This window comes from Rhineura floridana, chromosome 4 (genome assembly GCF_030035675.1).
Source record: "Rhineura floridana isolate rRhiFlo1 chromosome 4, rRhiFlo1.hap2, whole genome shotgun sequence".
Taxonomy (NCBI): domain Eukaryota; kingdom Metazoa; phylum Chordata; class Lepidosauria; order Squamata; family Rhineuridae; genus Rhineura; species Rhineura floridana.
In genome coordinates, this window is record NC_084483.1 from 206196954 (window position 1) to 206224772 (window position 27819).

Sequence of the window (27819 nt, forward strand, 5' to 3'; positions counted from 1 at the left end):
ATCGGTTTCTCCATATTTTGTCCTAACAGTAGCCTCTTTGTCCAGAGTATAGGTTGCGCATCAGGGCAATCAGATGCTGTGGCACCCCTATTTCTTTTAAAGCATTCCATAGTTTTTCATGATCTACACAGTCAAAGGCTTTGCTGTAGTCTATAAAGCACAGGGTGATTTTCTTCTGAAATTCCTTGGTCCGTTCCATTATCCAATGTATGTTTGCAATATGATCTCTGGTGCCTCTTCCCTTTCTAAATCCAGCTTGGACGTCTGGCATTTCTCGCTCCATATCTGGTAAGAGCCTTTGTTGTAGAATCTTGAGCATTACTTTACTTGCATGGGATATTAAGGCAATAGTTCGGTAATTACTGCATTCTCTGGGATCCCCTTTCTTTAGAAGTGGGATATATATTGAACGCTTTCAGTCTGTGGGCCATTGTTTAGTTTTTCATATTTCTTGACAAATTCTTGTCAAAATTTGGACAGATTCAGTCTCAGTAGCTTGTAGCAACTCTATTGGTATGCCATCTATTCCTGGTGATTTGTTTCTTCCAAGAATTTTAAGAGCAGCTTTCACCTCACATTCTAAAATTTCTGGTTCTTCATCATATGGTTCCTCCGTGAATGAAAATTTAACATAGAAGGCATAAAATCAGTGTCAGGCTCTACCTTCAGTCCCTCCCAAAGGCTCTCTGGAACAAGATCGTTTTCAGGAGTCTTTGGAAAGCCAACAGGGAGGGAGCAGAGTGAACCTCTTGGGGTAGAGTATTCCAAAGCTTGGGGGCCACAGCTGAAAAAGCTCTCCCACATGCCTGTCATTTTTTTAGAAAATGTTTTTAAAGGTGTCTTGTTTTTAAGAAGTTTTATAGATTTTTTTTAGTGTTTTATCACCTGTTTGCTGCCCTGGGCTCCTTTTAGGAGGAAGGGTGGGATATACATTTAATTAATAAATAATTGCCACTTCCAGAGGAAACACGCAGGCTGTAGACATAGATGCCCCCTGCATAGGTTAATCGCCGAGTGTTGCAAGAAATACTGCCAGCCAAACGGGACAAGACTGCGTGTTCCACAATCGTCTCCAAAGCCCCTCGGATGCGCTGCCTGCAGTGGGCAAGATTATTTATCAATCCTGGCGCACTCTTATCCAGCCCCCACATTGACCGTTGTGCCTACTTAGAATGTCAAATGAGTTGACTGGTGCTGCACATTGACAGGGTCTGGGGTCAAAGGTGGACGCTTTGTCATATACAGAGAATGGCCCTCTTTACTGCATTTTGGATGCACTTGCTTTCAAGGCTGAGGGAGGCTTTGAAAGTCACCCTGCTTACCCATAATTCACCTTTTTAACTTCTCTGGATGAGGTTGAGAGCCTGCTGCCATTTGATGTAATTGCTCGTTTGTTATGACTTGGCAAAAATTGTTAGAATTTCTTAAGAACTGAATTCAGGCCCTGTGCCAGGCTTCTGGGGAGCACAGCAGATGGGGAAGGGGAGGAAATGCACTGTGTTTGGTAAACTTGCAGAGGGGACTCCCTGCCACCCCAAAAACCCTCTGCATTTCCCTAAAAATTGTATATAGGGATAGTCCCGATTTCCCCTGCTTTCTGGGAAGCTTTTATTATATCAGTAGCCATTACCCCAATCTCTACTCTCATCTCAGACCTATTTGCATGCACAGCAACCAGCTGTCAGACTCTAAGCAAAGGGGCAAAGACTGGCATGCTTTAACAGGCCTGGAGAAATACTGATGTGGACGTACAGAGGAACAAGCAGAGCAGCTTCCACCTTGAAACCAAACTTGAGTGAAAGTACAGGACATGGGAAGCAAGGGCAGGGGGGAAAGATGGCAGCTGGGGCCAAGGGAAAGAAAGGCTGGGCAGTGATGGCTGGGAAGGAGCAGAGTCAGCCCCAGGATTTTGTGGGCCCTGATCTGCAGTGGGCCCTGATCTGCAGTGGGCCCATCAAGACTTTGGTTAAAGGAGGTCCCATGTCGAGTCCTGGGAGACGCCCGACCTTGATGCCATTCCTTGGAAGAAAGTTAGGGTTGGCGTTTGCGTGCCCATCCACTCAGCTGCAGCCCATTACAACAGCTGCATCTTTACACACATTCACGTCATGCAGTGGGCATCTGGCTAGCTTGTGAATTATTTTGCATGTCTTGCCGATAAACGCTTGTAGGTAGAAACCTAGAATGTGCTGCTCTGCCCTCGTTTCACTGAGCCATGGATTTCTCCCTTGACAGCTAAAACATTTTTTCTCTTCTTCTCCCTAACCCTTTACCCAGGAGTTGAAAGAGTGTGCCGGCCACGTGTTTGTGGATTCCGTCCCTGAGTTCTGTTTGCCAGAGGTGAGTCTTCCCAACAACCTGCATGCCAGGTTTGTCCTGGAGACTGCTGTTAGTAAACTGTGGAACCCCCAATGCCCAGCTGGAACCGTAATGGGATCCCGGAGTGGGCCTGCCCCCACTGCTTCCCAGCCCTCCATTCGTTTCGAAGGGGCTTTCAGCAGTCGAAGGAGTCTCGGGCCATCTGTGTCGCTTGAGAGAAAATTAACATTTCACAGGAGGCTCTTATGGAAATAATATCATTGTTAGATGACTTTCCAATCCATTTCTCAAACCACTTACGGCTCCCTTTTCAATTTAAGGGAAAGCGGAACTGCAAACTCTGACTTTTTTTTTAAACCATTTATTTCATCGCAAGCCTCACAAGAAAGAAATAGCAGCTTATGCTTATGCCAGGACAAAATAATAACACTCAGCATTTTGTGTAGTGCTTTTCAGCAGGGCAATTTGCATATATTATCTCTGGAATTCTTACAAACAACCCTGTAAGGTGGGCCAGTATTATTTTTTTCCATCCTACTGATTTGGCTGAGACAGTGGTCTAAGGCCATAGCTCGGTAGCAGAGCACCTGCTTTGCATGCAGAAGGTCCCAGGATCAGGTAGCAGGGAAGGGGGACAACCTCTGCTCCAAACCCGGGAGAGCCAGCACCGACAGTACTGAGCAAGAAGACCAAAGGTTCGACTCTATGGGCAGTGTCATATGTTTAATTGCGGGATGGGGGGGGTGGCATTGCTTAACAGTAGTACCCATGTTCTGTATGCAGAAATGCCCCGATTTGCTCTCCAGCTGGGTGGGGAGAGAAATGAAGTCCTGGAGATACAGGGATCTTCAACAAAATGTTGCCGTGCGCTCCTTGAAGCAGAAATACAGATTCCAGAGGTGAAGGATATGGTAAAGGGGTTCACCTCACGGCTTGATAAAATGGGCCTGGAAGTTCTGAAATACCTTACATGAAATACTTCCACATGGGGAAGAAAAGAAGATCCCTTTGTGATTTGTTAATGTATTTCTGTTGGAAGTTGTAACTGCTGCTTTTCGTAAATTGTTTTTTATTGATGTATTTTTATATTTGTGTTTATTTTTGTAAGCCGCCTTGAGTGCCTTCTGGCCAAAAGGCAGGGTAGAAATAAATAAATAAATAAATAAATTTGGAGTGGTCCTGTTTGGTCTTCCAGTCGGCCAACCGTGCCCTCCTCTGTGATCCTCTCCCGTTCTATCGGAACTTGAGACTCACATGGGAAGCCGGGCAGTGTCCGTCAAGAGGCCAAGGCACAATTTTTAGACCCAGGTTACCTTTAGGACCTTGGAGAGCTCCCGGGGTCCTGCTGTGGTCACATCCACACTGGACATTTAAAGCACATGGCTTCCCCTGAAGAATCCTGGAAACTATAGTTTACCCCTAACAGAGCTGCATTTACCAACACCCTTAATAAACGACAGTTCCCAGGATTCTTTGGGAGAAGCCGTGTGTTTTAAATGTATGGTGTGGGTCAGCCCTGTGGTTGCTTTGCCAAGTACGTAGCTCCTACTGAAGCTTTATATACCTTGTCTGGACTGGCTGGTTGTTAAAGGGCCCTCGCCTTATACTGTAAGAGCCAGTATGGTGTAGTGGTTAAGGTGTTGGACTGCGACATGGAAGACCAGGGTTCGAATCCCTGCATAGCCATGAAGCTCACTGGGTGACCTTGGGCCAGCCACTGCCTCTCAGCCTCATGAAAACCCTCTTCATAGGGTCACCATAAGTCGGAATCGACTTGAAGGCAGTACATTCACATTTTTTGCCTTATACTGAAGCTTTTGGCTCATGCGTACATGGGGAGACAGGTATTGTAGGAGACTCCTCCTCTGAGTGAGAGCAGGGGGTGCAAGGCTTTGTCCTCTGGTTGAGAGGTTCCTGAAGACAGCTCTTGCAGTTCTTCCCCTAAAGATGGAACCTCGTCCTCCTCTGAGTCCTCTACTGCACAGCGCAAGGTCTCTGGGTTGTGGGTTAGGACAGAGGCTCTTATTTCATTCCCCTTCCCACCTGATTTTCCATTATCTTTGGACTAAATGCCCCCTCTCCAAAGTTCAAAGAACCATCGGGTCAGACATTAGCCTCTGAGGGGGGGCATTAAGAACATAAGAACGTAAGAAGAGCCTACTGGATCAGGCCAGTGGCCCATCTAGTCCAGCATCCTGTTCTCACAGTGGCCAACCAGGTGCCTGGGGGAAGCCCGCAAGCAGGACCCGAGTGCAAGAACACTCTCCCCTCCTGAGGCTTCCAGCAACTGGTTTTCAGAAGCATGCTGCCTCTGACTAAGGTGGCAGAGCACAGCCATCACGGCTAGTAGCCATTGATAGCCCTGTCCTCCATGAATTTGTCTAATCTTCTTTTCAAGCCTAGAACTTCCTCTCTCGTTACCACTATTTGTCTCAGTTCCTCAGAATCCCTTCCTGCAAATGTTAGTTCAGGTTCAGGGATCTGCCCTATATCTTCCACTGTGAAGACAGATGCAAAGAATTCATTTAGCTTCTCTGCAATCTCCTTACCGTTCTTTAGTACACCTTTGACTCCCTTCTCATCCAAGGGTCCAATTGTCTCCCTAGATGGTCTCCTGCTTTGAATGTATTTATAGAATTTTTTGTTGTTGGTTTTTATGTTCTTAGCAATGTGCTCCTCAAATTCTTTTTTAGCATCCCTTATTGTCTTCTTGCATTTCTTTTGCCAGAGTTTGTGTTCTTTTTTATTTTCTTCATTTGGACAAGACTTCCATTTTCTGAAGGAAGACTTTTTGCCTCTAAGAGCTTCCTTGACTTTGCTCGTTAACCATGCTGGCATCTTCTTGGCCCTGGCGGTACCTTTTCTGATCTGCGGTATGCACTCCAGTTGAGCTTCTAATATAGTGTTTTTAAACAACTTCCAAGCATTAGGTTTTTGAACAGCTGAGTTGACCCATTTATCTGCCGTTACCTTCAAATCAATGAGCAGATAATTTTTCCACTTGATGACTATTGAATCCCATTAGCCGCTCCATAATAACTGAGTTAGAGGTTTAAGTTTCTGGTAAGTTTTCCAGAGCAACATCATCAGTGTTACAGCCTACCAGTAAACATTTCTAATTACAGTTCCTATTATGAGGATGCAAAAATCTTTTTTCACCCTTGGCAGTTCCTGCCTCTCTGTTCCTGCAGCTGAAGAATGGTCTGAGGATGCAGGATTTACTCCCAGCTCCAAATGTGAATGAGTTTTGGCCCTGCCTATTATAGGCCAAGCTTCCAGTTCGCCAAGACATTGCACAAGATGCCATCCTTGGGGCCTCAGGCCTTGCCCTTCCAGCTGCCTTCCCCCTTCTTAAAGGGTGTCTCTCAACCGTAAAGCCACCAACTTTTCATCTTAGAAATCTTGGCCTCCTGCATAGGGCCAAAGGGGAAGAAACAGAGTCAGGGTGCAGCGTGAAGGAACTGGGGGGAAAGTCAGAGTCGGAATATAATCTGGCAGAGCATCAGTGATCCCTGGGGCACATCCCGAGTTGAATTAACGGCTACCAGTGGCTACTAGCCATGATGGCTATGTTCTACCTTCCCTGCTAAAGGCAGTATTGTTGTTGTTGTTATTATTTATTTATACCCCACCTTTTGGCCCAAGGCCCTTAAGGCGGCTTACAAGTACATCAGTATAAGCAATACAATTCAAAATCAAGTAACATCAAGTAACTTAACACTTGCAGCGCTAAAATTGGCCCCAAGGTACTGTCCAGAAGCACATAAGTCCATGAGTCCACTACCTAGCTGGAACTAAGCAGGTCTGGGTATGTCAGGCCTGGATGGATATCTGCAAAGAAACCTCACGTACGCTGCCTTGAGCCTCATGATGGAAGGAGGCTTGGTGCCTCCAGTATGCTTCTGAATACCAGTTGCTGGAAACAGCAGCAGGGGAGAGTGCTCTTCCACTCTGGTCCTGATTACAGGCTTTCCTTTGGGGCATCTGGCTGGCTACTGTGAGAACAGGATGCTGGGCTAGATGAGCCACTGGCCTCATCCAGAGGGATCTTTTTATGTTCTTAAATGTTTAAAGCAGAGGTCCCCAGTATAAAGCTGCCTTATACCAAATCAGGCTATTGGTCTATCTAGCTCAGTACTGTCCACACTGGCTGGCAGTGGCTTTCCAGGGTTTCAGGCAGGAGCCTCTTCCAGCCCTGTCGGGAGATGCCATTGAGGATTGAACTTGCGACCTTCTGCATGCACGATGCCCGTGGGCACCATAGTGCTTGCTGAGGCTCCCTGCCTCTCCCAGTTTTTTTGTTTTTTTTTGAATGAGGGGTTATTTTTGCTTTGGGGGTGGGGCTGTAGGCCTGTTTCCTGTTTGGGAGAGTGTTCCATGCATAGTCAGTTTTTCTTCTGTGGCTTGGGTACTTTGTGGTGCCTGCGACAGTTCCCTAGATTTCCAGATGTGCCCCCAGGGAGAAAGGTTGGGGGCCCCTGATCTAAATCTTTCAGATGAGCTGTCTGGCACTAATCAGCTCCAGGGCAGGCAATATAAGCTTTATTTTAATCGGCCAAGATATTATTTGAATCATGCGTGTGTAAGAGAGAGGGAGAAGGTTCTTTTAAGAGCCCATGTTTCCATGCAGTGCCTGACACCTTCACTCCTCTTTTCAGATGGAACTGATTGACCTCTCTACCGTGGACGTGATCTTGGTCTCCAACTACCACTGCATGATGGCCTTGCCCTACATCACAGAACACACTGGATTCACCGGAACGGTGTATGCCACAGAGCCGACGGTCCAAATTGGCAGGTGAGAAAAATCCACTTAGTGTCGTTTTATCTAATCACCTTCCGTCCGCTGCCGAAGGAAAGGGGGAGGGAAGGCGTAAAGGATGACACGGGAAGAGGAACGTTTACTTGTAATGTTCTTGAGAGGCTTTTAAGACAGGGTTGGATGCAAGCCAAGGAAGTCTTCACAGCTTTAAGTGTCCGCATCTGTTTAACTCCATGTTTCCCAAGTGTGTGAATCAGCTCAGACTTGTACATTTAGCAATCTTGTGTGAGAGTTTAAGCCACATGAGTGGTGTGATGTTGGGGGACCGTGCTCATGCAAGACTTGTCCTACTGTTTCCATGAAGAGCAAGGTGTACTGGGGACCCTCCTCTGGTGATCCCCTGGCTTTGCAAGTTGCTAAATGCACAAGTTACTGGATGGAACAGGAAGGCCTAAATTGTGTCACGTCTGGCTGTACTGCTTCAGCTTATAATTGTAAGGCTTGAGTCCTCACTCAGGGAGAAAAAAATCCCTGCCTGCCTGCCTGCCTGCCTGTAGAAAGCGAGCATGTCAGGGAAGAAGGGTTTAGCATAGCCTTCTGTCTGGCGTGCTAGGATATTTTTTTAATATGTGGGAGCATACAGGCATGAACACTCGCAGTAGCGTGGCTCTCAGAGGCTTACCGGTGGAACCTGCAACAAAATGTTGCAGTGTGGAATGCACCTGTTCAATATTCCAGATGGTGAACCTTGCTCTTCTCCAGGATACTCTATTCTATTACCCATCTTCCCCATTTCCCCCCACCAGCAGAAAATTAGCATTCTGTGGCCACAGAGCACACAGTCTTCATCGGGTTGTTCTGGAGCGTCTTCCTTGCACCCCCTTTTTCTGATTTTTTTCTTCTTCTGCAAAGCTTGGGTCCTACCAAGCCAGCTGATAATTCCCTTTGCGGGTGGATGGGAGCCTTCAGTGTCATCAGCCCAGTTCTCTGGAATGCTCTGCCAACAGAGGTTCAGCAGGCGCCTTCTGTTTTAACTTTCAAGCGCCTGCTGAAAACCTTTTCATTGTGTCTTTAATGCTTTATTCTGTGGTTGTTGTTTTTAACATGTTGTAAACTGCTTTGATGCTTTTTAACAAAATAGCGGTATACAAATATCTTATAAATAAATAATATAGGAATCCACACTCACCTCTGAACTTTGGAAATGGAGGGAGCTCTTCTAGTGTGCCATTAAAACCAACTGTCTCTTGCCCAGTGGAGGCTTTCAGCATGCTGGAGAGGTCCTCAAAAGTTCAAACTAAAACACAAAGCGGATTCACTGCTGTCGGAGCCACCAGCTTCCACCGCGTGTGACCGAGATCTGGTTTTATTTTCTGCTGATGTTGCTGTTGTCGGCAGGCTTCTCATGGAGGAGTTGGTCAACTTTATTGAGCGGGTGCCAAAGGCTCAGTCTGCCTCCTTGTGGAAGAATAAGGAAGTGCAAAGGTAAGGCTCAACCACATCGACCTCCCCAGCAGGGTAACTCCCTTGGGAGGGTGTCTCTGAGTGGGGCAAAATGTAAATGAACTGCCTTCAAGTCAATTCTGACTTATGGTGGCCCTATGAATAGGGTTTTCAAGGTAAGCAGTATTCAGAGGGGGTTTTCCATTGCCTTCCTCTGAGGTTGAGAGGTAGTGACTGGCCCAAGGTCACCCAGTGAGCTTCATGGCTGTGTGGGGATTTGAACCCTGGTCTCCCGGGTCATAGTCCAACACCTTAACCACTACACCACGTTGCTTTAACTTCTTGCCTTGCTGCTCAGGCATCAGATTCTCAGAGCTGCTTACATCAGTTAAAACAACAAAATCGGCAATAATATAGTAATGGAAAAACATTAAAATAAAGGGAGTGGGCTAAAATCCCAATGTCTGAAAACCAATGAGTGGATAGATCTAAAGCCCTGGGCAGATAAAAATAAGAGCTGCAGAAGAGCCCTGAAGCTGGATCAGGCCAGTGGCCCACCTAGTCCAGCATCCTGTTCTCACAGTGGCCAACCAGATGCCCCAATGGGAAGCCCACAAGCAGGACCTGAGCACAAGAGCACGCTCCTCCCCGGAGATCCTCATCAACTAGTAGTCAGGGGTGTGCTGCCTCCAAGCATGGAGGTACATCATAGCTATTGTAGTTAGGAGCCATTGGTAGCCTTATCCCCCATGAATTTGTCTGATCCTCTTTTAAAGCCATCCAGGCTGGTGGCTATCAGTGCCTCCTGTGGGAGTCAATTCCTTAGTTCTTTGGGCTGTAATGCTGAAGCCAGCATCTTGAATTGTGCTCAGAAACAGACCAGGAGCCCAGGAAGCTGTTTTGCCCAGAGAGCTTTGGCTGTGGAACGGTATATAAATGTAATAAATAAACAAATTAATAAATTCCCTTTGCCTGGTTCCAAGAGTCTTTTGAGCCACCGTCTTCAAAGGCAGCCCTGTATCTAACACATTGCATGATGCCACCAGAGCTTGGGATTGCTAAAACCTGACCATCTGTGGCTCCAGGGAAGTGTCACATCTTAAAATTCCTCCCATATTGGGGTACAGTAGCAGTATTTTAAGGAGTGGTATTAAGCATGAAGTGCCCCCTGTAACTCTCCCTTATCCTCTCCTCCTTCCCCTGCAGACACTTGAGAATTGTAAGCAGGGTTGTGTATCATCTATGTTAAAACTGAATTCTGATATGTATGCATGTATGTATGTGGTGGAGTCTTTTTTGCTTGCATTTGCTCATTTTGTATAATTGATTCTGCTTTTGCTGATCAAGACTGAGGGAGAGGGTGCAAAGAGTCACTCATGGCATCGAAATCTTGCCTCTTGCTACTAATCAGTGTTCCCGAGCTTCCGTTGTTCCAGAGCTGCGATTGGAGTAGGCATTGCTCACACACTTTCAAGCCTATCTTAAGGTCTAGAAACTTTATTTAAAAAATTAAAAGGAAGAAAGCAGGATACATCGGCAAGGATTTGCCAATATCAACTTCTTGCTTACTTCTAGTTCAGCACCTTGAACAGGTACCAACCCAGGGCTGAACGATAGGAAGTTCTCCTCCTGCCCTCATGCAGAGACTGCATAGTGACCCACACAGGGTCAGTGCAGAAGGGAGTGCCAACTAAGGGCCTTTGTCTGTGCATATTGCCCTGATGTGATACCCTGGAATGGGTTGTAGTTCAGCAGCAGAAAACATGCTTTGCATACAGAAGTGTCCAGGTTCAGTCCCTGGCATCTCTGTGTCCAACTGGGAATGTCCCCTGCCAAAAACGTTGGAGATCTGCTGCCAGCCAATGTAGGCAATACTGAGCTAGATGGACCAAAAGTCTGATTCAGCGGTACAAGTCAGCTTCCTATGTTTGAACTTTTTTGGGGGGGGGTGTCCCCTTAATTAGGACTGATTTGCAAAACTGACCCCACCAAGTTTTAGCTTTTGTTAACATGCACAGAAGCAGTTCTGTGCCGTCTGTTTTTGCCACACAGCACACACTTGCCCAATGTGTGACCCGTCTTGGTGAATGGCACCATTGTTTTGGGAACACAGCATGATCGGCAACTGAATTGGTGAACATCTAGAGAATCTGTCCTCCGAGGTGTCTGCTTGGGTCCTTGATGGCAACCCTTAATCACCTTAAACCTCCCAAGTCCATCTAAATGTAAATGTACTGCCTTCAAGTCAATTCCGACTTATGGCGACCCTGTGAATAGGGTTTCCATGAGGCTGAGAGGCAGTGACTGGCCCAAGGTCACCCAGTGAGCTTCATGGCTATGTGGGGATTTGAACCCTGGTCTCCCAGGTCGTAGTCCAACACCTTAACCACTACACCAGCTGGCTGCATTTAAATCGGTACCTCTTTCCTTGGAGTAGTGCTTTCAGCACCTTAGACAGCTCCTTGAAAGTTTGAACTGAAACCCAGAGCAAATTCATTGCCCCTCTGACTTTTGGAGCTACTAGTCTTCACTGGACATTGTGATATTAAAAAAACAAGGATAGCCAAAGAGAACTCGCTGTCTGTGGCAACCAAACCTGTCTTGGTCGTGCTTTTTTTCATTTTTAGTTAGCCACGGCCCTTGTGCCAGCCTGCTCCTGTTTCTTCCTCTCTCTTTTGCCTAAAGTCTTTCTTCGTTGCATTTATCATTTTTCAGCTCAGCCGCTTCTAAACCTGAATAGGGTTATGTACAACTAAGTTGTTATCTTTTTTCATATGAAGCACTGGAGCGTTTTAAATGGGAAGCTTTTCAGGGAATGTACTAAGTGCATCAGAGCAGCTTACGTTTTTACCCCATTACCTTCTGCAGTCTGAGCTAATTGCTGGCAGCTTCCAACCCTGTTGAGTTGTGTGTGTCTGTTAATCAGATGGTGCACTGATGGCTTATATTGTATTTATAACCTTAGCTCCTCCACCTCAGATGCCGGCACATTCTAGATGGGTGCAGTGGAATTGGGGTGATTAACATTCTGTCTTGATATATTTGCTTTCAAAGTAGAAAATTGAAAAGGAACAACAGGAGCGTAGCTGCTAACCCTCCCCAAGTGTTATTTTATGTTAAAAAATAAAGCAATGATGCAGAGGCTCAGTAATATGGTATTGAACAGCAGTGGAGAAGTACTCTCAAAATTCCAAATGTGCCCACAGGCCACCACAAAAAGTCTGGAGGCCTTTGATCTATAGGGCTACTTGTGAAAATGACAGATAAGAGCCTTAACTTTGGGAAAATGGGCTGGGCTTTGGGTTCCTTTGGTTTTCCAGTCATTTCTTGGAAGAGGACAAATTATCACTTACTTTTCATCAGTTTGTGCAGAACGCGTAGGTTCCATGCACTAGCTGAACCTGAGATCTTGGCAGCAGCAATCCTAAACGCTTGCTTCAGTGTCTTAAATTTATTTATTTTTATTTTTTTTATTTGATTTATATCCCGCCCTTCCAGCAGGAGCCCAGGGCGGCAAACAAAAGCACTAAAACACTTTAAAACATCATAAAAACAGGCCTTAAAATACATTAAGACAAAACAACTTTAAAAACATGTTTTAAAAAAAGCTTTGAAGACTTTTTTTAAAAAAAGGTTAAAAACATATAGTTTTAAAAAAAGGTTTAAAAGGATATTAAAAAGCAATTCCAACACAGATGCAGACTGGGATAAGGTCTCAACTTAAAAGGCTTGTTGAAAGAGGAAGGTCTTCAATAGGTGCCAAAAAGATAACAGAGATGGCGCCTGTCTAATATCTAAAGGGAGGGAATTCCAAAGGGTAGGTGCCACAACACTAAAGGTCCATTTCCTATGTTGTGTGGAACAGACCTCCTGATGAGATGGTATCTGCAGGAGGCCCTCACCTGCAGAGCACAGTGATCGACTGGGTATATAAAGGCTAAGATGGTCTTTCTGGTATCCTGGTCCCAAGCTGTATAGGGCTTTGTACACCAAAACTAGAACCTCGAATTTTGCCCGGTAGCAAATGGGCAGTCAGTGCAATTCTAAATTATGAGGGAGAAGGTCACTGACCCAATAGATTTCACCCATAAATTAGGCTCTTTCAAACAAACAGATCTGCGAAACGTGACCATTTTCCACAAATCATTGGAAATGGATTGGAACAAGCTTTTCATTTAGCATCTGTTTAATATACAAAATAAGAGCCCTATCCTTCTTACACTCATTGGCAGCTCCCCCTGCCTTCCTGCCTGAGCTCCTAGTACTGGAAGAGATTTATGTTGCAGGAGACGGCAATCCTTCTTATGTGCTGTGACGCTGCCATTCTCGGATGTTGTTCTCTGGCTTCCTTTACAAAACAAAAAAGAAAGTCTAAAACAATGGCTTTTCCAAGGAAGAAAATGACTTTGTTTTAAAAGTTTCTCAAAAAATGCAGCTTCCTCCCCAGCTGCCTTCCAAATACCACACCCAGGATTCTAGTGAATTTCTGGAAGGGCACAGGTTTTCCGTCCCTGCCCAAGGCCATGACACTGAACCATAGTTCCGCATAGGACGGACAAATCTGTCAGTTTCGGTTTGTCTCGGTTTGCCATGTTTCCACCTCAATTTGTGTCCTTTTTTTTAAGCCCTCACAAGACATTTTTGTAGGCAACTTTGCACAATATACATAATTTTGCAAGCAATTTTCCTTAATATAATGCACTTTTGTGTGGTGTTTTCAGTAATATATACATTTTTGTTTTATTTATTTATTTGATTATTTGATTTATATCCTGCCCTTCCTCCCAGCAGGAGCCCAGGGTAGCAAACAAAAGCACTAAGAACACTTTGAAACATCATAAAAACAGGCCTTAAAATACATTAAAACAAAACAGCTTTAAAAACATTTTTTTAAAAAAAGCTTTTAAAACATCTAAAAGGGTTAAAAACATATTGTTTAAAAAACATATTAAAAAGCAATTCCAACACAGACTGGGATAAGGTCTCAACTTACAAGGCGTGTTGAAAGAGGAAAGTCTTCAAAAGGCACCAAAAAGATAGCAGAGACGGCGCCTGCCTAATATTTAAGGGGAGGGAATTCCACAGGGTAGGTGCCACAACACTAAAGGTCCGTTTCCACATTTTTATGCATGTTTCGTGCTAATACACAGATTTGTGCACAATTTGTTTGAGAACTGCATCACAAAGTTTAGAGAAGTGTGAATTTTGACGAAGAGATCCATTTTGGCTTGCATATTGTTTGGGGAAGTGCAAATTAGGCCACCCATACTCCCTTAGCACCATCTTCTGGAACAGTCTACCTAGGAAAGACTGGAACCATTGCAAAACGGTGGACCCATAGCAGTCAGGCAGCCCAGAAGGATACAGTGGGCGATGCTGTCAGAGGCTGTGGAGAAGTCCAGCAGAACCAACACGGGTGAACTTCTGCAGTCTAGTTTCTGATGTAGATCACCTACCAGGATGACCAAAGCCATCAAGTGGTTGCAGCAGGGCCTAATTATGCACGCCAGGCCTGCCCATTTGGCATGTGAGGCCATTTTGGCCAAGCCACGCCCACCTGCTGTACACCTGACGTAATGACCCTGGCTCAGCTGAAAGGGGGTTTGCAGGCAGCGCTGATCAGTGGCACCTGAAAAACGCTGTCCACAGGGCCTTATACAGTCTGACAGTCCATTGATTTTTGATGCTTTGCAGGCTGTGCCTTTGCCTGCATGGTTTGATTTCAATCACTTGTAACTGACCTGTGACGCCCAATCTTCTTCTAAACCCCTCACAGGGGGTTGGGGTGTCAGACTAAGAGCTGGGAGACCTGGGTTCAATCCCCACTCAGCCAAGAAGTTCACCGGATTACCTTGCGCTATTTGTCTTCTCTCCTAGCCTAATCAACCTCCTAGAGTATGTTGCTCTGAGGTCCTTAACAAGCAGTTCTCACACCTTTGGAATAGGATAGGAATTGGGCTGAAACCAGAACTTGGAAAAATTACTTTTTTTGAACTACAACTCCCATCAGCCCCAGCCAGCATGGCCACTGGATTAGGGTGATGGGAGTTGTAGTTCAAAAAAGTAACTTTTCCAAGCTCTGGCTGAAACACCTGTCAGTCCTTTTCAATACCTTCCTTTGCCCTCTTCTTTTTACCCTTCACCCTCTGCCTCTCCAGAAATTTGATAAGCATGCCCAGAATTTCAGTGAGCTGGCGACCCTAAGAACCGATGTGGTGTAATGGTTAGGATGCTGGACTATGACCTGGGTGACCAGGGTTCGAATCCTCACTCGGCCATGAAGCTCAATGGGAGATCTTGACCTTGGGCCAGACACTGTCTCTCAGCCTAACCCACCTCACAGGGTTTTTGTGAGGATAAAATGGAGATGGAGGAGAACCATGTACGCCACTTTGAGCTCCTTGGAGGAAAGGGCGAGATAGAAATGCAATAAAGAAATAAATAATTCAATCTTGCCCTGTCCAGGCTGCTTCCCGCCCCCCTAAAAGATGCAGTTGAAGTCGCTACATGGAGAAGGTGCTACAGTATGCAGGAAGTGAACTCGGCACTCAGTAAGATCCAGCTGGTGGGCTATTCCCAGAAAATAGTGAGTATTTGTGGAGAAAACTGGAGCGCTCTTTTCTCTCTCTTTCTCTGCTTTCTGTGGGATTTATTTATTGTCTCACATTTGTAGACTGCTCTTCATCCCTTCAGCGTGATCTCGGGGCAGTTTCTGTCAAAGTACAAAATTCAATAATACATCAAATATAGCAATTATTAAAAACAGGGCCCAATAAATAAAAACAAGCAATACCGCCCAGTGTGAGAATAATCAAAGCAAAGGACAGTTACTAATTTCCCTTGAATGCCTCCTGTGCATTAAAATTTGGTGGAATAGGAACCTGCCTGTCTGACTATTGGTATCTTCTTCAGAGTGTCTTCACCTCTTGGGGTAAGATGAGCAGCAACCAAGGACAGGGCCTTTTTGGTTATGGCTCCTTGTATGTTCACTCTTGGGTGGCATTTAGCTGCCAGCTGAAGGTACTATTATTTATATGAGGTTACCAAAGAGTCCAGTACCCCGTGATTATATTTTTGCACTACTGCTGTTGTTTTCAAAGCTTGTCTTTAAAGGTGTTGCTAATTGTATCTAATCTAGTTTTTGTTCTGTTCTAAAACAATTTATGCTTGTTTGCTTTTACTTAACTAGTTTTAGTATCATTGTCTTAATGATGTTCTAAGTCAGCCTTGGCCAACCTGATGCTCTCTAGATGTTTGGACTACAACTCCCATCAGCTCCAGCCAGGGCACCCATGCCCATGATGGGAGTTGTAGTCTAAAACATCTAGAGAGCACCAGGTTGGCCAAGGCTATTGCAAGTTGCCCTGGAAAATGAGACAGAATCAGTGAGTTAAATACAATACAAATAATGAGCCAATTGTGGAAAGGAGAAGCAGTTTCAAACATGCTTGTTGAAGCTGTGGCCCACTGCCTCTGAACATGGAGGGTCTATTTAGCCGTCAGAGGTGTACAATTCATCACATTGGTTTTTAAAGCCCTGAACAACTTAGGCCACAAATATCTGAGAACACCTCCATCCCTAGAGACACTCATGGGTGTTCAAGATCAGCAGAGGGGTCCTCTTGGACCAGGAGAGGGCTTTCTCTGTGACAGCCCCTAAACTGTGTGACTCCGTCCCAACAGAGGTGCATTGGGCATCCTCATTAGATCATTGCCATTGTTTGCTAAAGATGCACCTTTTTACCCCACTGGCCTTTCTGTGATTTTTGTGGGACCACCTCTCTTTTTTGACATACATCATTTGATTTGTTTTACTGGGTTTTAATGATATATGATTGTAACTTGCCCTGGGACCTGATGGTGAAGGGTGGGCAAAAAATCTCAAATAAGTAAAATAAAATTATGCACCAGGAATATCTTCTGCAATGTGTTTGTTTTTCCTCTCCCCACCCCACCCCACCCCACTTCCCAACAGGAGCTTTTTGGGGCAGTTCAGGTTTCTCCTCTGAGCTCCGGATACGCTCTCGGCAGCTCCAACTGGATCATACAGTCCCATTACGAAAAGGTTTCCTACGTCTCTGGATCCTCGCTCCTCACGACACACCCGCAGGTACAATATCCTCCTGGAACTCAGAACCTTTGACTTCCAAAAAAGGGTGACGGTCTCCTTCCCTAAAGCAATGCACGCGCTATGTGGGTGTAATTTCACAGTTTCTCATTTTCTCCCAAGTGTAGGGCAAAGCTCTTTGCATGCACTGGGGCTCCACACGTTTGTGATGAAGTTGCCCAGACTCAGAAGTCGCGGGGAAGGGTTGTCTAATCCTCTTTTGAAGCTGTCCAATTTGGTGGCCATCACTGACTGCTGTGGGAGCGAATTCCTTAGTTTAACTATACGCTGCGTGAAGAAACCCTTTGTCTGTCCTGAATCTTCCAACATTCAGCTTCGTTGGATGTCCACGAGTTCTAGTGTTATAAGAGACGGAGAAAAACTTTTCTCTGTCCACTTTCTTCACACCACATGCATGATTCTATACACCTCTATAGTGCCTTCCTCACACACACCCTCAGGCTTACTTGCCTTTCCTCTACACTGAGAAGCCCCAAACGTTTAAATGAAAATATATATATTTGTATACCGCTATTTCATTTAAAAAAATTCAAAGCAGTTTGCAACAACATACAGTAGAAACCATAAAAATACAGTAAAAACATTGTAACCTTTCCTCATAGGGGAGTTGCACCCTCCCCTTGATCGTTGTGGTTGTCCTTTTCTGAACCTTTTCCAGCTCTGCAATGTCCTTTTTTTCTTATAGGGCTCTTGGTGAGACTTACTGAAATAATGTATGTGAAGTCCTTTGTACGTTCTAAGCTGCCTTGGGCAAACAGAAAGCGCTTATGTATGTGTAAATTCCGCCCCTTCCCCCTTTAACTGCAGCCGTCAGCGCAGTACACAATGCTGTTCCCAAGAACCCCACCATCTTCCAGATCAGCTTTTCAGGAGGTGCAGAGGTCTGTGGCATTGGGTGGGTTTGGGTGTGGTGAAAAAGTCCGTTCTGCAAAGAGAATTCCGCTTTTGGCTCTTAGGATCCAGTCTTGAGCGATGATATTTGTTGTTGTTGTTGTTGTTGTTGTTGTTGTTGTTGTTAATAATAATAATAATAATAATTAATAATAATTTCTGTCCTGCTCTGTGGCAAAGACACAAACAGTAAAACAATTAAGACATCTGCAGGCTTAGATGCATATTTAATATTACTCAGTGTAGCCCTTTTAAAAGCAAAGCTTTTTACAGAATATGAAAAAGAAAGACAAGCCCTCCTTCGTAGGCTTAGCGTCTAAAAAACGAATCCTGTTGCTTATTAATAAAGGCCCAGTCTTATCAATATTATTACCTCTCCTGTTTTAAACCTCTGTAAAGCCCATAGATTCTCTGGGCTTTCTTTTATTTATTATTTAAATGCAGTATAATTCACTCCGTAATATTTGAAGACAGTTTCCAGGCTGCATCTATGAATTGAATTATCTTTTCCTGAAGGGATGATGGCTTAACTGGCTGACAACTCATCCACCCTGCTTGTCTAAGGGCAAACTCTTCATAGTGCTATAGATGTAATTTCCAGTAAATTAATTCTCACAAGATCCATATTTTTTTTTTCTGTGTGGAAAGGTGGCTACATGTTTGGAGGATTGATGAGAAAAGCAGGCAATAGGACATCCTACAGAGCTCTGAGCTAGAATCCATCCTCCTGCAGACTATGCAATAAGGAATAGGGTTATGCTGATTTTTTGCCCTTGATTTTTTTTTTTCAGGGCAAAAAGTGTAGTTCAGGGTGGAGGGAAGCAAAACATTTCGGCACCTCTCCTCTTTCCTTCCCTTCTTCCAGCTGTTTGCAGCTGGATCTTTTTCTGGTCAGCAGCATCAGCACCACAACCCTCCTTTTGGGGTTGGTTCCCAGCTAATTGGGGATCAGATGGACAGCATAGTGATGTCACATCATCACATAGCCAATCAGATTACATGATACCACCTCAAAGCCAAAATAGAGTGAAGGCAAGAAGGATTGCCTTCATTCTGAATAGGCTTCCAATGACATCAAATAGCCAATGAGATTTTGCCACATGATGATCTCGCAAAGCCAACTTTCTAAGCTATCTGCCCTCACTCTAAATGAATGCACATATTTGGAGGCCCCTATCGCTTCAAATGGAAGCAGGGCATTTCCCCTCATGAAATATCATCACCACCACCCCATTTCAGCTCAGCTTTAGTAAGAAATCCCATTAAGCTGAAGTTGGAGGGTTGGGGCCATCAAAAGGCCTTTCTAAATGATTATTTTATTGTGCGGTGAGTCAATGAGCTGTTCTTACTCAGCTTTCGTAGAGAGATCCAAAGGAAATAGCATTTCTGAAACACTCTCCATGCCTCCCCTGACACATGTGTTGATAAGGCAAGAGCTGTGTGGCAGTCACGGACACCCACTGGCCTGTACCTGTGACATCATGCCCTGCTTTGTCTCCCACCGCTCACAGTTTTTCGCTTAAGATCCAGCCTGAAAAAGAGCTCTGGGTAACTTAAAAGCTTGCTTGCTATGTTGTTGTGAAGTAAATCCACCTGAGTTCAATGGGACTTCCTTCCATGGGTGTAATAGGACTGGATCCATAGCTGGTCCTAATAAAGGTGTTCCCCTGTTGGATTTCCTCTGGAGTTGAACTTCCTAAGAAGACCAAGCAAGGTTCCGGTAAGACCAAAGGTCCATCTAGTCTGACATCATGTTTCCAACAGCGGACAAGCAGAAGCTTCCAAAGGGGCTGCAAACCAGGAATAAAGACAACAGCCTTCCATGGAGAAGAGCACTGAGTCACTCTCAGAGTATATGCGTTGTATGTGAAAGGTCCCAGGTTCAATCCTCAACATGTCCAAGAGGGCTGGCAAAGACCCCTAAGGAGCCACTACCAGTCAGTATAGACCACTGTCCTGCCACCTGGTGCCTTCCAGATATTGCTGGGGCCTCAGCCAGCATGACTAATGGTCAGGGATGATGGGAGTTGTAGTCAAACGACAACTGGAGGGCACCAGGTTCTGGAACGCCGAAGCAGACTGTATCGATCTAGAACAGGATTAGGAAACCTTTTTTCAGCCCGGGGGCCTCATTGCCTTCTGGGCAACTTTCCAGGGGCCGCATGCCAGTGCTGGGTGGGGCCAGAGGCATACATGGGTGGAGCAATGAATGTGAGTTTTACCTGTGTTAGAGTAGGCCAGTTTCTACGCACACTGGCACCATCATCTCTGTCTTCCATCCCAGCAAGCAAGGGGCATTGTCAAAGTTCGAGGACACATTCTAGCCTTGCAAAAACACTCAGGGAAGATGGGAAGCAGAGCCAGTAGGGGGTATGACCTGGGAGTGGATACAGAGGGTCTGTATAGAGTCCCAAGGGCCAGATAGACTTAGAGGGCCGCATTTGGGCCCCTGGGCCTGTTTCCCCACTGGAGGAGCCCATTTGGGTATAAGGGCCCATTGGGTATAAGGCCGCTTCCTGTTTCATCTGCCCCTCCTCTCAAGCAGCTGGCGTTCCAAGATACACTGCCTCTCTACATGGAGGCTCACTTGAGCTATCCTGGCTTATGAAGGTTGACAAATGTCTCCACCACCACAAAATGGGTCTAGTCCTTTCTAAAAGCCTTACAAGCCAGAACGTCCATCACCTTGCAAGCTCGCTCTTCGCTCTTCTTGACTCCATCCCAGCGGCGGAAGGTAAGCACAGGAAGAAGCTTAAATGCGAGGCAAGGCTAGGGAAGCTGTGGCGTGTAGTGAATGGGCGCGGGGGCACCTTCAAATGAGCTTGCAAAAAAAATAATGAAATGCTTGTCATCTGAAAATGCCAATCAGACAGTAAAAGTAATATTGAATCTGCCTGTGGGAAATATATGTAATGATTATGCAGTATTCAATAGTCATAATTTCATCTTCCATTGAGTCGGGGAGGGCTTGCATTGATTCGCAAGGTCGCTGTACAGAGGATACTTTGAAAGACTTTGGCCATCCTTCTGTGCTGCCCCCCCTTTCCCCACCCCCAAAGTGAAACTTTGCTTTCTGAGCCAAGAGTTGGTTTTCCCCCACCCCACCCCCATGCTGTGGATTGGAATCTGGGCAAAGTGTTCTTAAAATGGTTAGGGCATCCAATTTCACTGAACAAAAGGACTTAATGGGTTTCACTTCTACTGAGGCTTCCCTCTAAACCCGACACAAGTAGAGCCCTGCTCGATCAAGCACAAGCCTTCCTGTTTGCCTTGCAAGTCCATTTCAGCCATATATGACGTCAGGTGTGGAGCAGTAAAGAGACATCTGAACTAAGGGGGGGCTCACAATAACCTCCAGTGAGGTGATTGGCGGCACCCGCAAAGCCCTGCACACAGCACTTTGCAAGCCCCAACAATCAGTTGATCGCCTCCATGGGCAAAAACAGACCACCTGCTGTCATGGCGGCATCAGGTGATTGACAGGTGGGCAGCGCACTACGTCCGAGAAGTGCTTTGTTGTTCAGCATCACTGATATGGAGGCACAATATCAGGCTAATACCTTTACAAGGACCAACTAAGGCTGAAGTCCTTATGCCTACCTGGATGTGAGCTCTGCTGAAATCCCATGGCTGATGAGAGCTGTTGTCCAGAACTTCTGGAGGGCACTAGGTTGAGGAAGGCTGCCAACGGATTTTCTTGGGGTTGGTCATGAAGATGGCACCTGCACGCTCAGATAGGCTGGCCGCAAACTGTTGAGAGGTTCAGGGGGCCATAATCTGCTCCTCATTTTTACTTTGGAAGACTGTAGGGAGGCACTGGAGCTTTTGTGAATTGTGGCAATTTTGGTGCTGTGTGGCTCTCTGGACCCACCCATACCAAGAGTAGGACTGCCATATTCCTACCCAACTGTTGTTATGTATTAGACTTGCTACCTAAAGGTCTCCAAACAATTTGCAACACATTTATAAACATAAATACATTACACTAAAAAAAAGAAAGAAATCCGCACAACGGCCCCCAGAAGCTTTGGCAGCACACTGATAACAACATATCATCACCTCAGTCTATCAACAGCCTGGGGGGGGGGGAGAGGTCTTTACCTGGCACAGGAAAGATGTCAGCAAAGGTGCCAGGCAGACCTCGATGGGGAAGAGCATTCCACAGATGGGCAGCCACAACTGAAAAGGCCCTCTCCCTTGTCACACCCTATGAGCCTCCCTCAGAGGGGAAGCCTGGAGAAGGGCTCAGGTGTGGCATTGAGGAAAGGGGGATGGATGGAAATGGACTGCTTTTTTATTTTCAAACATTTTATCTTTTTCTATTTAAAAATGTCCAAATGGCTTACAAGAAACAAAGCAATTAAAAACGCGTTGGTTAACGGACAAAAACAAAATGATAGTGGTAGAAGGGACAGTCAAAAAACAAAATGAAATAGGTCAGATAAGATTGCAAAGAGCAAGAACACAGGCTGCTCAATTAAATACCATAAAGGATAAAAAAGGTCCTGACCTTACCCCTCATGTTCAGGCCTTGTGAAGCTCCGTGGGGAGGGATTTTGCAGACAGGGTGTCACCACCAAAAAGGCTGTCTCTCCAGTCATCATGTATCTAATCTCTGGTGGTGGATTCTCCCAGAGGAGGGTCTTCTTAAAAACTAGACAGATTTCCAGGGGAAAAGGCCTTTAATTACAAGGCAGACACTAAGAAGCCTATGCCCATGAGTATGCGATTGACAGGGTTTCTGGAGTGAATTTAAACATCCGCTGCAGCCTGGTGCTAGCCCTGAACTCAGATCCTAATTGTAGGCTTCCCTTTAGGCCATCTGATTGGCCACTGTGAGAACAGGATACTGGACTAGATTGGCCATTGGCCTTATCCAGCAGCCGGGCTCTTATGTTCTGATGGAACCATCCGCAGCCTGTGTTGCTTTTATGAATTTTAATGTTAATTGTTTTTATCTGCTCCTTTTGTGATATGTATTGTATCGTTTTTATATGTTTGTAACCTGCACTCGGTCAACAATGATGATGGATGGGGTTAAAATTTCCTAAAGTGCTAGTTTTAACCTGCAAAGCCCTATATAGCTCAGGGCCCGAATGCCTGATGGAACACCTCTCCCAACATTTATTTATTTTTTATTTAACAAAATTTATATACCACCTGAATGTAAACAGAACCTCTAAGTGGTTTACAAAAAATAGCATGAACCTCCCCAGGCCTGAAGGTCATCATCTAAAGTCTTTCTTTGGCTGCCTCCGAGAGAAGTCCAGAGGATGGTAGCACAGGGGAGGGCCTTTTCAGTTGTGGCCCCCTGACTATAGAATAATCTCTCTAGTGAGGCCCACCTTGCAGCGAATTTTAACATGTTTTGGCACCAAGTCAAGACCTTTGTCTTTTCCCAGGCATTTGATGAACTGCGATGAGTTATCATGGCCCATATGCTGCTGATGTTTTTCCTGTTGCTGTTAGAATACGGCACTGAACTAGATGGATCCGTGGCCCGATCCAGCAGCTTTCTTATGTTGTTGATGTGATTCCACAGTTAAACAATGACACTTGGTCCCACAAGATGTAGCGGTGGCCCAACTGGATCTGATTTCATAGTTAATGGAATTTGCTCCCACAAGGATTAGACAAATTCATAGAAGGTATCACTGGCTACTAAGCCTGATGCTATGTGCTACCTCCACAGTTGGAGGCAGTGTACTTCTGAATCCCAGATACTGGAAACAGCAGGAGGGAAGAGTGTTTGGGGGCTCAGGTCCTGCTTGCGGGCTTCCTGTTGAAGCATCTGCTTGGCCACTGTGAGACCAGGATGCTGGACTAGATGTGCCACTGGCTGGATCCAGTGGAGCTTGCCTTATGTTCTCAGTGGATGGATAATTGCTGTTTTTTTACCTCTGTGTTTTTATTCTGTTTGTAAGTTACCTAGAGGCTATTTTTTTTAATTATGCAACTAATAAATAAATAAAAAGTTTTGCCTCTCAAACCTTGTCTTTCAGCCCATGGACCAAGCATCTCTTAAGAACAGCGATGTCCTCATCCTGACCGGACTCACCCAGATTCCCACCGCCAATCCTGACGGCATGGTGGGCGAATTCTGCAGTAACCTTGGTAGGTTGGGAGGTGGCTGTGTTGTTGGCGTGAGGAAAACAGATCTGCTCTTGCTTGCTTTATAATCTGACTCATAACCCCATGTGGGAAATTGGCCTGAGATTCCTGGAACCGAAGTAACTGCTTGACTCGCTCGCTCACTCACTTGCTCTCTCCCTGGCATAAAACTAGCAGCTGAGATTTTTTATGATGTGCCTTTGCCTCTCATTAATACAGTAAGTGCTTTTGAGAGATGCAAGTTGTACCTTTTGGAAGGGGGGGAAAAACCAGTTTTGGAATGGAACCGGCATAATTAGATTGAATTGCCTGCTCTTGTTGGTTCGCTAAGTGGGCGACTCTGTTGCCAGCGCTTTCTCTTTTGACAAGGCTCTGAGCCGAATCCCCAGTTGCCAGCCACACCACTTCCTGTTGCCTCTCAGCCAGTTTAAAATTTTCACACACACTTTGTTAAAATCCGTCCTCCTGTTTCTTGAAAGCCGCCGACATCTGTCCTCTTTTTCTTGCTATACCTGATGACCCAACAGCCTGTGAAATCCAGAGGCAATGGCAGCGATCAACACACTTGGCCTGGCCTTAGTATACAGCTAATTATATATGTCTGCTGCTGGCCTCGGTAGCTAAGCCAAAAACTGTAGTTGCCAAGACCCTGACCCTTTCTCATGAGGTTAGTGTCAATTCTGGGCTCCTTTTTCTAGCTCCAAGCTTAAAGCACAAATGTTCAGGGGCAGAGCCCATGTTTTGCCTGCGGAAGGTTCCAGGTTTGAACCCTTGTGTCGCAGGGCTAGGAAAGACCCCTGCCTGAAACCCAATGCTAGTCAGGGTAGACAGTGCAGAACTAGATGAGCCAATGGGTCTGACTCTGTGCAAGGCAGCCTCCTCTGTCCCTAAGGGTGGCTGAGGCGTGCTGGTTTCCCCTTTGCAAAGCTAAGGAAACTCCACCCATTCTGGAAAGGGAAGTGGGAGAAGGGGGCTTGTTGCTTTGGTCCTCAGTGACTGAGGCACTCTGGGCGCTTCAGCAACGCAGGCATGAAGGAAGACTCCTAAGGACAGAAGAGCCCTAGTGGGTCAGGCCAAAAGGGGGCCCACCTAGTCCGGCATCCTGTTCCCATACAGAGCACTCTCCTCTCCTGCCGTCCCCAGCAACTGGCGTTCAGAGACATGCTGCTTCTGACAGAGCAGGAGAACCCACCTTCCCTCAGTTTCGTACAGTTTTGTCATTGCACGCTGTCCTCCAGAGTAAGGACTTCCAGTTGGTAGGCCTTCCAGTTTCTCTATGGGCAGCTGGGACATCTTGGCAATCTAACAAGCAAACGGCCTTTCTCCCAACCTTGGAGAAGGGGAGGTGCAGGGATTGCCGTCCAACAGCCGGGGTGTCCCTCACCTATCTCTGCAGCTCCAAGGTTGGGAGGAAAGCTGGAACTTGTCTCACTATTCAGAGGGAGAGCAGCCTACTCGCCATGGCGAGTGCAGTGAGTAAAATTGTGGAAGGTGCCACTGATCCTGACCCTCCTCCACAGTTCTCGGGGACGGGGCTGGTCTTCCCTCTGACTTCGCTCTGTGGAATGCCTTTAAGGTGCAGTGGGAGTCAGAGACTGACCCCCATCTCCCCACAAGTTCAGAGCTTGGGAGAGGAGAAGGGTCTTGCTTTTGACTTGGTGCTGCATTTCAGGGGGGCTGAGTACATCTGAATTTATTTATTTTATTATTACATTTATATCCCGCCTTTCCTCCAACGTGTTCAAGGTGGCATACGAACACGGTTCTCCCCCTTCCAATTTCACTCTCGCAACAACCCTGTGAGGTAGGTTAGGCTGAGAGGCAGTGACTGGCCCAAGACCACCCAGTTTGCTTCATGGCCAAGCGGGGATTTGAACCCTGCTGTCCTGGCTCCCAGTCCAACATTCTAACCACTACACCATCCAGGCTCTCAACCACAGAGTGAAGTCAGAGGAGAAGGAAAAGGTGGTTGCCAAGAGAGGAGACGTGATTGCTGTGGTGACCAGGTTTGTAGGCCTTCCACATCTAGCGAGGGTCTCAGAGAGAGGAAGCCACTGAGATGGGGAAAGCTTTAGTGCTAGAGCAAATTTTAATAAGAATGTGTCATGATGGCTTGTTTTAGAGTTTGGTTTTTTGTTTTTAGTTGCCGTTGCTCTAGTCCCCCTATCTCCTGTGATTTGGGCGGTAGAAAACTGTTAGCCTGATTATGAAACCTGGATATTCAGCACTGGTTAGGCCTCATCTTGAGTACTGCGTCCAGTTCTGGTCTCCGCACTTCAAGATGGATGCAGACAAACTGGAACGGATTCAGAGGAGGGCAACAAGGATGATCGGGACTGGAAACCAAGCCCTATGAGGAGAGACTGGAAGACCTGGGCAGAGTAGGAATAAACGGACAGTTCTCCCAATGGAGGGCTGTAGAAAGTGGAGTCCCTCAAGGATCGGTATTGGGACCTGTACTTTTCAACTTGTTCATTAATGACCTAGAATTAGGAGTGAGCAGTGAAGTGGCCAAGTTTGCTGACGACACTAAATTGTTCAGGGTTGTTAAAACAAAAAGGGATTGCGAAGAGCTCCAAAAAGACCTCTCCAAACTGAGTGAATGGGCAGAAAAATGGCAAATGCAATTCAATAACAACAAGTGTAAAATTATGCATATTGGAGCAAAAAATCTTAATTTCACATATACGCTCATGGGGTCTGAACTGGCGGTGACCAACCAGGAGAGAGACCTCGGGGTTGTAGTGGACAGCACGATGAAAATGTTGACCCAGTGTGCGGCAGCTGTGAAAAAGGCAAATTCCATGCTAGCGATAATTAGGAAAGGTATTGAAAATAAAACAGCCGATATCATAACGCCGTTGTATAAATCTATAGTGCGGCCGCATTTGGAATACTGTGTACAGTTCTGGTCGCCTCATCTCAAAAAGGATATTCTAGAGTTGGAAAAGGTTCAGAAGAGGGCAACCAGAATGATCAAGGGGATGGAGCAACTCCCTTACGAGGAAAGGTTGCAGCATTTGGGGCTTTTTAATTTAGAGAAAAGGCGGGTCAGAGGAGACATGATAGAAGTGTATAAAATTATGCATGGCATTGAGAAAGTGGATAGAGAAAAGTTCTTCTCCCTCTCTCATAGTACTAGAACTTGTGGACATTCAAAGAAGCTGAATGTTGGAAGATTCAGGACAGACAAAAGGAAGTACTTCTTTACTCAGCGCATAGTTAAACTATGGAATTTGCTCCCACAAGATGCAGTAATGGCCACCAGCTTGGATGGCTTTAAAAGAAGATTAGACAAATTCATGGAGGACAGGGCTATCAATGGCTACTAGCCGTGATGGCTGTGCTGTGCCACCCTAGTCAGAGGCAGCATGCTTCTGAAAACCAGTTGCCGGAAGCCTCAGGAGGGGAGAGTGTTCTTGCACTCGGGTCCTGCTTGCGGGCTTCCCCCAGGCACCTGGTTGGCCACTGTGAGAACAGGATGCTGGACTTGATGGGCCACTGGCCTGATCCAGCAGGCTCTTCTTATGTTCTTATGTTTAGCCTTGAGAAGAGAAGACTGAGGGGAGATACGATAGCACTCTTCAAGTACATGAAGGGTTGCAAAACAGAGGAGGGCCAGGATCTCTTCTCGATCATCCCAGAGTGCAGGACACGGAATAATGGGCTCAAGTTACAGGAAGCCAGATTTCAACTGAACATCAGGAAAAACTTCCTAACTGACAATGGAACCAATTACTTAGAGGGGTAGTGGGCTCTCCGACACTGGAGGCGTTCAAGAGGCAGCTGGACAGCCATCTGTTGGGAATGCTTTGATTTGGATTCCTGCATTGAGCAGGGGGTTGGACTTGATGGCCTTATAGGCCCCTTCCAACTCCACGATTCTATGATTATATATCCCCAGAAATAACATTTGGATTGAAATGCAAAGGTTTGTGTTTGGAAGAGCAGGGTGAGGGATTGCTTCTCTTTCCTAAAATAACACCAAGGCCTAGATTTATTTGGTGGAACTTTTTTTTAAATAACTTACTTTTTTTTAAAACTGCAATCCATTACAGAGTTAAGTGCATTTAAGGCTGTTAATTTCGACAACTTTAAGCGCTGTTAGGTCTATGTTGGATTGTGATCCTGGATTTTTTTATCAGACAGATATTATGTATGCGCA

At 45.8% G+C, this 27819-nt stretch overlaps 1 protein-coding gene across 2 annotated transcripts in view; it reads left to right on the forward strand.

Annotated features, from left to right (window-relative positions):
* The window catches only part of INTS9 (integrator complex subunit 9), a 90028-nt gene that overhangs the window by 13389 nt on the left and 48820 nt on the right, over window positions 1-27819 (forward strand). For both annotated transcript variants that reach the window (XM_061626502.1, XM_061626501.1), the window contains exons 4-9: window positions 2278-2340; window positions 6978-7117; window positions 8480-8566; window positions 14990-15110; window positions 16500-16634; window positions 23546-23657. In XM_061626502.1, coding sequence (XP_061482486.1) covers window positions 2278-2340; window positions 6978-7117; window positions 8480-8566; window positions 14990-15110; window positions 16500-16634; window positions 23546-23657 — 658 coding nt within the window. The remainder of the gene's footprint in view (window positions 1-2277; window positions 2341-6977; window positions 7118-8479; window positions 8567-14989; window positions 15111-16499; window positions 16635-23545; window positions 23658-27819) is intronic.